We start from the raw sequence: 14,255 nt of genomic DNA on the forward strand, positions 1-14,255 counted from the left end.
TCGCACAGAAACGAAGACCCAACACAGCCAAAAATACATATAAATAAATAAATAATTAAAAAAAAAAAAAAAAAAAAGAGTAGGTCTGCCTTTAACACACTCTTATGTCATTCTTTCTCTCTTTTTAGCATTTGTCATAACCATATCTATATAATTATTTACACAATTATTTCTTAATGTCTTCTACCCCCACTAAGTCGTAAGCTCTGTGAAAGCACTAAGTACATATCTAGGAAGACGGGTGGACAGGGAGGAAAGGCGAGAGGGGGAGGGCTGGGCGGACCTCCCTGAGCTTCGCTATCAGTGTGTGCTGGTGACCAGGACTCCATTTTGTTAAAAAGGCCCTGATTGATATTGTTTGCCAATTTCCATGGTGTGAATACTCCCATCACAGCCAGTTTCAATTTATCAGCATGAAGTCACTGAAAGCCAGGATGGGAAAAGTTGCATTGAATCAGCTTTTGTCAGCATATGGAAGCAGCTCCAGTGCAGCAAAGAGACTCACATAAAATGGGGGGTTTAATAGTATAAATATCAGAATTTTATAAAGGAGTGATTTCAAAATGGTAATATCACTGTTATTGCTTATCATAAAAGTAACTCACTAACCTTATTAAGAATTTATATAATACTAAACTGCGTAAGTAGAAAGAAAGCAAGTCTTCTCTATAATCCCTTCCCCTTCCTCTAGTGTGTGTGTGTGTGTGTGTGTGTGTGTGTGTGTGTGTGTGTGTGTGTTTTAATGCAGGGGTCCCCGACCCCTGGGCCACAGACTGGTACTGGTCCGTGGCCCGTTAGGAACCGGGCCGCACAGCAGGAGGTGAGTGGCGGGTGAGCGAGCGAAGCTTCATCTGTATTTACAGCCGCTCCCCATCACTCGCGTTACCGCCTGAGCTCCGCCTTCTGTCAGATCAGCGGCAGCATGAGATGCTCATAGGAGCGCGAACCCTACTGTGAACTGCACACGTGAGGGATCTAGGTTGCGTGTTCCTTATGAGAATCTAACGCCTGATGATCTGAGGTGGAGCTTAGGCGGTGATGCTAGCGCTGCGGAGCGGCTGCAAATACAGATTATCATTAGCAGAGAGGTTGGACTGCACAGAGACCACAATAAATCAATTGCTTGCAGACTCATAACAAAACCCTATCAGTGAGTGGCAAGTGAAAACGAGCTCAGGGCTCCCACTGATTCTGCATTATGGTGAGTTGTATAATTATTCCATTATATGTCACAATGTAATAATAACAGAAATAAAGTGCATAATAAATGTAATGTGCTCGAATCGTCCTGAAACCATCCCCCCACCCCCCTGCGGTCCATGGAAAAAGTGTCGTCCACAAAACCAGTCCCTGGTGCCGAAAAGGCTGGGGACTGCTGTTTTAATGTATGTAAAGCCCTTAGAACAGTATCATTAAGGGCTCAATCAATGTAAGCAATTACTAGTATTACTATTATTACTAAGTCATATAGGTCTATCAGCCATTGTGAATGCTTCACAGTAATCCATCACGTGAATGAATGATAATCAATTCAACCTTCTTGATAGTTTCTAAATATTTTAAAAATATCTTGTTTATACACATTTGAAATTATTTCCTTTGGGTCAATTTGCAACAGTTGAACTTCTTGATTAAGGGGTATGCAAATTTAAAATGGATAGTTTCAGATAGCCATCTCAAAAGGTTCTATTAGTTTACCCTACCAAAAAAAGCATATAAACATATCTATTTCCTTATAATCTGGCTAACTCTGGGCATTACCAAGCTTTTAAATAACCACCAATCCAATATTTTTCAGACATCATGTTTTCTTTTGTAATTCTCTGTACACACACTTTGTTGATTTTTCTGTAACCGTTTCTTTCTTAATGATTTTTAAGAACTCTCTATATACATTAAAATATGAGCCTTCTATCACATAAATTGAAAATATTTTGCCTACAATCTCATTTATCTTTTAAATTTTATGTACAGTATCTTTTACTGTAGAAAAAGTTTTCAATTCTAGTCATCAGGTCAGTTATTTTTCTATTTGAATTTCACATCAAGGTTAAAAAAACCTTTCTCTACTTTTTATGACTTTTTAAAAAACTTACTTGATTTGAGGGGATTTATTTTTGTGTGAGTTGTAAAATAAGGACTATTTTTTCTAACTGAATAATCAATTAATCCAATACCATTTATGAAATGATCTCACTGCTTTCACACTGATTTAAAATGCCACCTTAATCATACACTAAATTTTCATATATACGGAGGTCTATTTTGAGATACTAAACTCTCTATAGGTTAATAACATGTTTTCATATGTAAAAGGGACAGTCTCCCTTTATTCTATCCTTACAAATGAACTTGAGAATTTATACTGCCAAGGCTTATAATAATTTCATTTCGTTTTAGATTTCATAAGACATCTAAGTTAGTTTCACTTTTTTATATACCCGGAAAGCATAGCCCCTAGAGACAGAGATAAATGCATCCTCAACAACAAGAGTAGGTGCCATGTATTAAGGACCTAATCTGAGATGGGCCCTGTCAAACTCTTGATCTACATTAGCTCATTTAACGCTCCAGACACTCCAGTGAGAGAGTTACCACTTCTTATTCTCATTCTGTAGATGAAAACAGGGAGGAAATAAAAAGATTAAGGTATTTTCCAAGGACATAATGGGGGATTAAGTAACAGCGCTGGGATCCAAACCCTGGGCTACTAAATCCAAATCCTGTGTTCACAACCAGGTCTGAAAGACAGTGATTCAACCTCATTTTCCCTGCCGTTTTTAAGTAAATTTTCAGCTTACCAAGATCTGAATGATTTCCTCAGGGCTTTTATCCTCGACAGGTATCCCATTCACTTCCCTAAGTTCATCGCCCACGTGAATAAGACCTGAGAAATCGCAAATTCAGAACATGAGCAGCGTTACGTACAAAAGAAGCCGTGGTCTGCAGTGTGCCCATCCTGAAAGCACCGTGTGGTGCCCTCAGTGCACGCCGAGGACACACATCTCGGGCCCTTGAGGTTTCAGAGGCTGAGCCTCCAGCCTCTCCAAGGCCATAACATCACAACGCTGCCAAAGGAACAGCAGAGGCATCTCAGTCTTTTTCTAGAGATGCACATTACTTTCATCTTAAAGATAAATTTTTTAAAAGGCTGCATGCTTTCAGTAGTACTTTTCAAATCAGAGACATTGAAGTAAGTCTTAATATAACCTTGGAAGCCCATATAAGCTAAGACTGTAAAGTATTCTAGAATGAAATTTACCATTTATTTAAATAGGTTCCCACATTTTAACACAGAGTACAGTATCTTATTACTGTTTTGCTGTATTGTATCAAAAGACTGTTATCCTCTCAGTTACATCCTGGAAATGTGACACATAAAATCCACGGGACCCGTCCACGGCCGCCTGACATTTAAACTCTCACCACTTCTGTCTGCGGCTCCTCCTCTCATGATTCTGGCCACAACGACGGCCCCGGTCTGATCATCTTTCTTAATGGTAGCTCCCTTTAAAGGAAAAAAAATAGTGTTTGTGGGTAAATGTGTGTACTGGGTGGTAGGAAAGAGGGCAGAAATAAGGACATTCATCTGGAAAAAGTAAAAACGCTACAAAAAGTAAAGGAAGGAGGAACAGATGTCGTCCCTTTTGCTCACAAATACTTATCACTAGACACACAACTTTCTACCACACAGATCGTCTAAGGTTTTCAGCACAATGCAAAGATTTTTGAAATCTTTAATCTCTTCAGTACTATGCAAAGTGTACAAATATCTTCTTTCCATTATAATCCCTTGTATTTGAATACTATTTGTTTCTACCCTTTTACAGCATTTCCTCATTTCACTTTATCTTTACAATACCCTATGAGAAGGTAGACTAAACAGAGAAGGTGAAGTGAATAGAAAAAAGATTATATAAACTAGAAAACTAAAACCCAGATCACGTGACCTTTAGTTCAGTGATCCTTCTATTACACTATTACATTACACTAAAGGAACTCAGCAATGATAATAAAGAAAGTGGGGGGGGGGGGGAAAAAAAAAGATCTGTTACTCCAAGGTTTTTATGTACTAGGACTGCACCTAGGTACAAACAGAACTAACATTTTGGCATGAGATTAGGAAACAATTTCAAAAGGAACCCAGAAATTCTTTACTTATGGATGTTCAGGAGCAAATTAACTGCATGCTCTTTGTCAGAACATCAGGTACACATGGTTACTTTGAACGCCTTTTCATGACTCTGCTTCCGAGAAACTGGCAGTGGTTTAGCCGAGCCATCTACATCACACCACGCACTGAAGAGGTGCACGTTAGGTGGAGGCAGAGCGCACCCCCAAGAAGGTGGAATTCTTCTCGCGTGTGCCAATAAACACATTTACAGCATTACCAAATAGATATGGAAACAAAATTAGGAATCCATTTGTAGTGCATGCTTTCTATATGACATTTTATTTTGTATATGACAGCTATCAAATACATATCTAATAATAGCAAAAAAATTAAATAATTAAGTGTTAGGATGATTTTGTGGCATTTTTCCTCACCTACGCATGCATTCAAGGCCAAAGACTTGAATGAGTATCTCTCCATGGTCATAAACCTTAGACTCTCCAATTACTGGTATTTTCTGCTTTTAAACAGATAACTTGTAGCCAAGATGACTGGAAATGTAATATCCTTAATATAACTAATTAGTGTAATTAGATCAACTTTCACTTTCTTTAACAATGTGTCTCAAACTCTCCCACCAAAGTAAGCCTAACATCGTAAGGGTCTAGTTATCTAATTTAAGATTACTTATCTGTATTTTATAGATGAGAAATTGAATGCCAAATGGTTATAATTTGCCTGAGATCAGACTAGTATGCAGTAAAGTCAGAACCTGTCTAAGGCAAACTGATGAGAATTGCTTTCTTAACCATTGCTTTTGCAGATGCAGAGCATCAATTCTCCCCTCTTGGTGTGTGCCTGCCGTATCCCCACGTCAAGTGGTGAAATGGTTCTGGGGCACCTAAGGCTGTGAGAAGACTTGCAGCTAACCTCCTGGAACTCTAGAAACGCTGGCTCTGTGGGAAGTCAGCCACCATGTAAGAAATCATGTGTACAGCCATGCTGGGAGGAGGCCCAAGCCAGCCAGGCAGAGATGCCACTTGTTAAAAGAGATGCCTGACCAGCCCCCAGCTTTCCAGCCACCCAGCCCAGGCACCAGTCCTGGGGATGAAGAAACCCTCAGGTGACTCCAGTCTCAGCCCCTGTCTAACTACACAGGAGGGACTCTAAGGAAAAACTGCCCAACTGAGCCTGTCAACCTCCAAAACTGTGAGAGATAATATTATTGTTTTAGCTACAATCTCTGGGTGGCGGTTTGTAACACAAAATTAGGTAACTGAAACAAATCTCTTGCTCCACTATGGACTGCAGTTTTTCAGTATGGAACCATCCAGTCTGCTGTGCTCAATGAAGGTGATAAATGTTTATTGAGAACCTACTATGTGCCAGCTTCTGGTCTAAGGGTTTCTGACACATTGCTGAAAAAGAAAAAGAAACCCCAATGTTTCTTCCCCCTCATGGAGCTTACATTCTCACAGGGGAGACAGACAATAGACAGAAGATGAAACAATGAGATCTATCTTACAGTATGTTAGAAGGTGGTAAACACTGTGGCGACCTGGGCGGGGGGGGGGGGGGGGGTAGGGCAGGAAGAAAGAACAGGAGTGCCAGGGCAGGGAGAGGAAAGACAGGATGTAAAGACGCCGGGCTCCACGAGAAGGCTGGAAGGAGATGAAGGAGTCAGCCCAAGGGAAAGAACAGCGGAAAGAGCCAGGGCAAAATGGAAGGATCAGAGAAGAACAAAGAAGCCACTGTGTCTGGGGCAACGTAAAAGCGGAGAAGCACAGCAGGCGGGTCAGGAGGAGCGGGGAGTCAGGGCGTGCAGCGCTCTGCAGGCCCCTGGGAGGACTCTGGACTGCGCTGTGAAACAAACAGGGAGAACCTGAACGGCGGCAGTGATGTGATCCGGAAGGATCCCCCCACCTGCTGTTAAGAAGAGACTGAAGGAATGCAGGGGCTAAAGCAAGCGAACAAGGAGGATGCTGTCACAACAATCCAGGGCAAAGACGATGGAGGCCCGGATCTGACGGGCAGGAAGAGCCGTGATGAAAGGTGGTCCAAATATGTTGGAACATATTGGTAGGGCTGAAAGGATTTCCCAGTGGATTGGAAATGGGATGTGAAAGAAAGAGAGGCATCAAAGGTAGACTCTATGGCTCTTGGCTGAATAACTGGAGAGATGGGATTGTCCATCAATTGAGAGGCGGAACCACAGGGCTGGAACAGACTGGGGGCAAAGATCAGTCTGCTTTCAGACACGTGAAGACTGAGATGCCAGCTACATCCAAATGGAGATACTGGGCAGACTGGTGGACGTCCAAACGTAAAGATCAGAGGAAAGGTCCGGAAGAGAAATGGGCCTGGGGGTCACTGGCACGCAAATGGTTTTTAAAGCCAGGGGCTGAAAGAAATCACTTCCAGGACGTGTGGAGGGAGAAAAGCATTCCAACACTTACAGGACTTGTTATAGGCCCTGAAATATACTTACCTATGGCTATAGGTAGGACCTTGAAATAGACATGCTTGCTCTCTGCTGATTCTACCTCCCCTTGCAGGGTAAACTACGGACCTGAGAAACGGTCTCTCACTTTCTACAGGATACTAGCACTTGACTCAATCTTCTTTTTGATCCCTACATTCTTGAACACTTTCTGTCTCCATATTGCTTTCCAAACCCTTATTATCACAATTCCTTGATGTATTCCTAGGGCAATGTACTAGGAGTAAGATCAAAACCCAATAACATAGAGCACATTTCATGTGATACTGTATAAAAGTCGACATTCCGATGGTATAGTCTGAAATGAAATATAAATTAAAATGGAATCTAATGCTTTAATACTTACATATTTTCTTACATAATTATTTTTAATTTATTCTATGTGATTTTGATGACAGACAGAGTGTAGACAGCTTTAGGTTAGATTGAGAAGTTAACATTCTGGTTAGACTTTTCTTGTTACTTCTGGAAAATGGTTTAGAAACAAGGAGCACTAAGACGCAGATAAAAACTGTCCCCCGGAGACCACTGCCAATGCCCTAAGACCTCCTTAAAGAGGTGGCACAATTTCAGGTTGGACTTCTGCAACAAGGGCTTTCATGTACGGTTGACCAAACACTGGCGTCAAGAAGGCCTGCGACACGTTTTACAATCTATTTGATTCCCAGGCCCGACCTGAAGCTCATGATGTGGACTCCTGGGGGCAGAGGCCCTACAGCCTGCATCTGAAGTGAGCGTCTCAGGTAACCCTAATAATACCAGAGTTTGAGAACCCCTGTTCTAAAAGAAGTAAAAGGAAAATCCATGCAAGAAACACTGAAAATTAAGGCTCATAATCCACTCATTCACTAAGAGAATTTCATTTTCTTCAGCCGGTCTAAAAATTAATCTTCTGGATAAAATAGGTATAAATTGCTCCAAACTCACAGGGAGGGAGAACAGCCCTGTTCCTGGCAACCTGACCAGTGCCCTTCTCCCCTTCTTGCAATTCTTTCATCCATCCCTCCCCTCAAACTATCACCCCTTCTCCTTTCCATTCCCAAATACCTACATGATCTGTGTTCACTGCCTCTCACACAGGAAACCATCCTCTCTGTAAACTAGTTGTCAACTAGCTTCTACCTGATCATGCTATGTCACGTTCATTTGATGCTGGCATAATGCAAAGAACTTACACAGCATTTCCGAACACATTAAATGTCAGTTGATATTCAAAGCACTCACAAAAGAGGCTTATCTCCCGATTTTCTGATCAGGAGCCTGAGGCTGCAATAAATGACTTGCTGCTATAAGGAGCAAGTGGAGCAAACCTCGCACTGAGGTCGCCTGATGCAAGCTTGGTGCTCATTTCGGCACATTATACCTCGGCCTAACAACAAAATTACATTCTTAAATAACACTGATAGGCTAACCTCTTGATTGCTAATCGTATGGACTTTCCTCCTGAATCATTTGCCAAACAGCTCCTGACCATCCATCCACTTGGCTAGAATTTTATTTCAGCCTGGCTTCCCTCGCCTTGACGACTTCTGAGTCTTACTACTCAGACCCATTCTCCCAAAGATGCCTTAGACTCTATATTTTCTCTTGGTCTTTGCTTCCCCTGGACCCCCTTCGGCAGCTGTGGCTTTTCCAATGACCTCCCCAAAATGACAGAAGACAATTGACAAATATAAAATGACGAGTTTGTTAAAAATAAATACTTTCTGGGGCTTCCCTGGTGGTGCAGTGGTTGAGGGTCTGCCTGCTAGTGCAGGGGACACGGGTTCGAGCCCTGGTCTGGGGGGGGGGTCCCACATGCCGCGGAGCAACTGGGCCCGTGAGCCACAACTACTGAGCCTGCGCGTCTGGAGCCTGTGCTCCGCAGCAAGAGAGGCCGCGATAGTGAGAGGCCCGCGCACCGCGATGAAGGGTGGCCCCCGCTTGCCGCACTGGAGAGGGCCCTCGCACAGAGGCGGGGACCCAGCACAGCCAAAGGTAAATAAAATAAATAAATAAAAATAAAAATAAAAAATAAATAAATACTTTCCATTTTTCTGGGTCGTGCATTTTTTAAACTATAAATTTACTCACCCAATAATCTTTCTTCACTTTCACAATAATTGTCAAACTAAAGAAAATACAGTAATTATGCATTTGGATGAAGAAAAGTTCAAGACAAGTAATTCTCACTTGATTCCATATTCCAGTGTTAAAACAATATTTAAAATCTTAATACCTTTTTTCAGGAGTCCCAACAAATAATTTTGGGAATTTCTTCATCCCAGTTAGAGGTTCTGTTTTCTACATGAAGTTCTTATTTATTTTTAATACATCCCCTTGAACAAAAATCATGCAATCAAATTGTGGCTCACCAAGAAGGCGAAGAGTCAGTGACTAAAATAATTTTTTAAGTACTCAAAATTACTTTAAATTGCATTAAATGCAGAAAACGAAACCTAGAGTTTAAAGAAGTTAACTGCATATGTTGGTGAAAAAAACCTTTGGCTAAGTTACTTTTTTAAAAAAATAAATTTATTTATTTGTTTGTTTGTTTATGGCTGTGTTGGGTCTTCGTTGCCGTGCGCGGGCTTCTCATTGCGGTAGCTTCTCTTGTTGCCGAGCACGGGCTCTAGGCTCGTGGGCTTCAGTAGTTGTGGCACGTGGGCTCAATAGTTGTGGCTCGTGGGCTCTAGAGCGCAGACTCAGTAGTTGTGGCGCACGGACTTAGTTGCTCCGTGGCATGTGGGATCTTCCCGGACCAGGGCTCAAATCCGTGTCCCCTGCATTGGCAGGCAGATTCTTAACCACTGCACCACAAAGGAAGTTCCCCGGTTTCTCATTTTTAAACTATGAATTTAATGTATTATATAAACTATAACAAAAGAGAGCTAATGACAAAGAATTATCACCTCAAAGTTAGGTCTAATTATTTCAGTTGTTACATGCTTGTTACGAGCTAAAGGGTGTGATTTATTCAGTAACAGACTGTGAAAACACAACTTTACATTATTTTATATACTTCATTCAATTTCTTTTTAAATTGAAACTAATTTACAGCAGGTCCAGTTAAAACTTTTGAGAAATCCCCACGCAGTACATGCCTAATTTCTCTGATAAAACATTTGAAGATCTTCTTCGATCAGGAAGCGTGGAACTTAAATGTTGCTGATGACTGTTTAAATGTCAGCTCACCAAAGCAACACACCGAAAACCACCACCTCTGGAAAACTATGACTGATCAAAGAAATTGTTAGTAATGAATTATGGATCTCCTCAAGATGGCCAGTCTTTGAATTCTTTCTCTAAGAGACTGAATTTGTCAAAACAGAAACATACTTCTTATTGGTAGATGCACAGAACCCACCAAGGATTAGTCACTTTATGGTGACAGGTCCCAAGAGAGCTCTTTCTCCATCTAGTCTGCATACCATCCACTCTTACCTGCATCACCTGCATGATAAAGACCAAGACATACTTAGGTTACCAGCACAGAGTTATAACCATAGGCGAAAAGCATTAGTGTATAATCTAAACCAAACAATCTCAACTACAGGGAACCTTAGAACACCCACAGATGAGCTTCGGGGGCTCAATTATCCTTCTGTAATAAGCAAAGTTATCTGTATATTGTTCTGGGTAAGAGTGTCCAATGTATTTATTAACACACCACAGTTGCCTTTAAACAAAAGAAGAAGATAAAAACTACCAAAAAGTATAAAGACAGAATGTGGTGTAGAAGAAAAAACTAGTGTTTGAAGAAAGAGAGTCAAGTCTAGATCCGAGTCCTATCACTCAGGAGCTGTGCTACTTTGGGTTAAGTTGCTTTAGTTCTTTGAATATCAGTTTCTTAGTCTGTAAAAACAGAAAAATGGTACCAACTGTGAGGATTAAATATAATCAGTATGTAAAGTATATAACATAGTGCCCAGCAACTATTGTATGATCAACTGCCATTTGCTTTAAGAACACAAAAATGTTTTACTTAGAATAAATGGGCCACAACACATTTAAAGTCAACTGCTAGGCTGTGACGTTTATTTTCCTTTTGAATATAGTTTCATAAAAATATGGATACACTCTGTACTCATTTCCTATTGCTGCTGTTAACAAATGTCCACAAATTTAGTGGCTTACTAGAACACAGATTTATTATCTTACAGGTCTGGAGGTATCAATAGGAAGGCAAAAATGGGTATTACAGGCCCAAATCAAGGTGCCAGCAGGGTTGCATTCCTCCTGGAGGATCTAGGAAAGAATCCGGTCCTTGCCTGTCCTAGTTTCTAGACACTTCTGGCATCCCTTGGCCACATCATTCCCACCCTTGCTTTCACCATCACATCTCTTTCTGTACCTCTGACCCTCCTGCTTCCCTCTTTCCCGTTAATGAGAACCCTCGTGATTACCTTGGTGCCACCTGATGATCCAAGAGACGCTCCTCGTCTCAAGATCCTTAACTAATCATGAAAAGCTCCCTGTGTCTTTTAAGGTAACATATCCACAGGTTCTGAAGATTAGGACATGACATCACCGCAGGCTGGTGTGAGGCATTAGTCGGCCTACCCCAGACCTTGACATGATTCAGCACTGTATAAATTCTGGGGCTAAAACAAATGGTTACATCTACATTTTGAAATATCAGATACCTGATTAATTTCTCGTCACTTTAAAATCAATCAGCTTTCTAGAAAAGCCATAAGCAATTATTTTTAGTTGCACTTTTAAACCTCAAATCAGCTGTAACTGGTGCACGCTATGCTGTCTTTCATAAATGTCAACAAGTCACATTTTAAAAACTATTGCTATTTATAACCAAAAGAATGCCTGCCATTTTATTTGGCTCCATTTTAATTTTTCTAAATCATATGCTTTAGGTGTGAATGCTCCATTTATTTCAAAGTTGAGGACACAGAGGAAGTACATTTTAAAGAGAGGAATCAATGGTATGTGCCCATCAGATTTGGCTTTATCAGGATATCTACTCACAGCTGTGCATAAAATGTAGACCAGAACTCACCAGCGGTTCTCTGTTTTTGACCAGACGGATGATTTTCACTGAGTCTTCCTCATCATCAATATCATCAGGCATAGGAGGCAACACGGGATCATACTTCTTCAGAGCCACAGTATCGTGTACAGAGAGCAAAGCCTATCAAAGTCCAAGGTAAAAAGTGTTACAGTAGTTGGACGTGTTTGGCGTTTTATATTTGACTACAGCATAAGGAAAATCAAACTGATGTTCCAATTCTGCCACAGCAACGGTAAGAAGGCAACTACTTGGGAAGGAGCCTCTTGCAAACGGGGCGAGGGGAAGCTGTAGAACAACAGAGGCCACCCTGCTCAGCCACAGGGTGCGGCAGGCATCAGCGTAAAGCGTCTGCTAACCTGGGCGTCCTCCGGTTCAGGTTCATCTGTACAGAAGTGGCAGCTGGGGGGGTCGGTGAGGGAGTGCTACTTTTGAAAGGAGGGAGAAACATGAGGCTACAGATAGACTGCCAACGGGCTGGCAGGAGTCAGACAACGACGCGTGTCTTTTTTGTTCTTTCCTTCTGCTAGCAGAAAACACAAAAAGAACTGCTCAATACAACTGACTAGCTTTCATTCTTGTGATTTTTCTCACTTTTTAACTTTTGATGTAATAGCCGACTACTATGTGTATAAAAGAATAAAATAAAAGTATTTCTAGTCATGACGGTTGTGGTGGTGAAACTCCACAGAACGGTCATATTGTTATTAGAGACAAAAGATGAGAAAAACGTGACATGTCACTATATTGGGGGTGACTGGGTCTAGACTTTTAACTAATCTGTTCCCTAATCACCAGTATCATGATCCACCGATTACTCCAGCCAGAGCCTAGAAATCATCCTTGAAATCCCCCTTACCTACACTCCCAACATCCAACCTCCACCCTGTTAAATCTGCTTCCAAAATGTAAGCTAACATTTGTTATCTTCTCTCCAGTCCAGAGCAGACGCTGGCCAACTGTGCCACCTGTTTTCGTAAGTGAAGCTTTCCTGGAACACAGCCATGCCTGTTCACTGACGTGTGCTTTATGGCGCCTGCCATGCTACAATGAGAAACTGAGTAGAAGCAACAGACATTTTTCCATAAAAAAGCTGGTGGTCGACCCTTGGTCTAGATCATTGATCATCATCTTTTACCTGGAGCATTTTTACCTGGAGCCTTTCAATGGTCCACCTGCATTCACCTTTGGCTCATTTTCAAATTCCTGATTCACAGTGTGTCCAGAGTAATTACTTTGAAACTCAGAGTAAGTCACGTAAGGGGTCTACTAAGAACTCTCCTACCCACCCACTGGTTTGGGATGAAGAGCAAGTCCTAGTCTTGAATTTACCCTCCAACTCTGTCTCATACCCACTGCCCTCCTCACTCAGTTTAAATACCTGGCTTCTTTCTCACAGAGGCGTGGCCAGAACATCCAATACAAACGTAGACCCCCGGGTTACTTGACCTCATAGCACCATCTTCTTTGCTTTCATACACGCTCATAATTTTTAACCGTGTTTCCATTTTTATGTACATATACTTAATATCTGTTATCTACTGAAACAGAAGCTCCAAGATGGCGAAGAAATGGTGTCTAAATTAAGCTTTCTTATTGACTATAACATACATACGGAAAAGCACACAATTCATAAGCATACTGCATGAAGAATCTTCAAAAATGAATATGTCCCTGTAAATATCACCCAAACAAGAAACACAACATTAACTGAGCCCCAGGGGCCCCTAAATATGCTCTTTCCTAGTCACCGTGGCCTCTATTCCGCTGAAGGTGGTAGTTTTGCCTCTATTTAAATACCGCAGAATGGGATCTTCCTTTTTTCCCTGACATTAAGTTAGTGAGGTTCATCCATGCTGTTACTGGTAGCCATTCCTTTTTCATGGTTGTACAGTACTCCAACATGTACATATTTCATAGTTTCTTTACCCATCATGCCTTTGAGGGACATTTAGGCTGTTTTCAGCTCTTGGCTATCATAAACAGTGCTGCTGTAAATATTTCATATCAGCTGATGCATAGACACACAAATTTGGATTAAGTATATTTAAGGGTGGAAGTCTAGGTCATTCAACACAGGCAGACGAGACAAAGTGGTCGTTCCAGCTACTCTCCCACCAACAGCTTATGTAAGTTCTAGCTGCATCATGGGATCTAACAGTTTACAGTAGTAGTTTAAATATGGCCATTCTGAGTATACAGTGTTATCTTCTCGTGGCTGAAATTTCATCTTTCTTATAACTCATGATATCTTTTTTTCTTTGCTGTTCAAATGAAAGCATTTCTTTTTATAAACGTTTTCTCCAGCCAGTATATCTCTAATTGCACTTAAGAAACAGAATTTAAAAAAAAATCTGTATTTAATCTTCTGCCAAGTTAAAAGAATATCCAGTAGCTTCCACTTCCTGTTTTAGACTGTTATTACCATTACTTTATATTCTCTTGGTATAAAAATACGCTTTAAAAAATCCCAAACTAACACATAAACAAGCAACACAGCTACCAGCATATCCGTATAAACATAAACACGACCGATGTTCACAAGTCAGGCAAGACAGGAATGGCATCTTGGGTGCTTGATTCATGGATGGCGGCAGGCAGTGCAAGAAAGTTTCTGGAAGACCGTCAGTCCCGGT

The 14,255-nt window shown here is 41.2% G+C and overlaps 1 protein-coding gene across 5 annotated transcripts in view; it reads right to left on the reverse strand.

Annotated features, from left to right (window-relative positions):
- MPP7 (MAGUK p55 scaffold protein 7) overlaps positions 1 to 14,255 on the reverse strand; it is a 252,180-nt gene that overhangs the window by 81,755 nt on the left and 156,170 nt on the right. For all 5 annotated transcript variants that reach the window (XM_061181523.1, XM_061181526.1, XM_061181525.1 and 2 more), the window contains 3 exons: positions 11,611 to 11,742; positions 3,427 to 3,508; positions 2,802 to 2,887 (listed from right to left, as the gene is read on the reverse strand). In XM_061181523.1, coding sequence (XP_061037506.1) covers positions 2,802 to 2,887; positions 3,427 to 3,508; positions 11,611 to 11,742 — 300 coding nt within the window. The remainder of the gene's footprint in view (positions 1 to 2,801; positions 2,888 to 3,426; positions 3,509 to 11,610; positions 11,743 to 14,255) is intronic.

Source organism: Eubalaena glacialis, chromosome 2, assembly GCF_028564815.1.
Source record: "Eubalaena glacialis isolate mEubGla1 chromosome 2, mEubGla1.1.hap2.+ XY, whole genome shotgun sequence".
Taxonomy (NCBI): Eukaryota; Metazoa; Chordata; class Mammalia; order Artiodactyla; family Balaenidae; genus Eubalaena; species Eubalaena glacialis.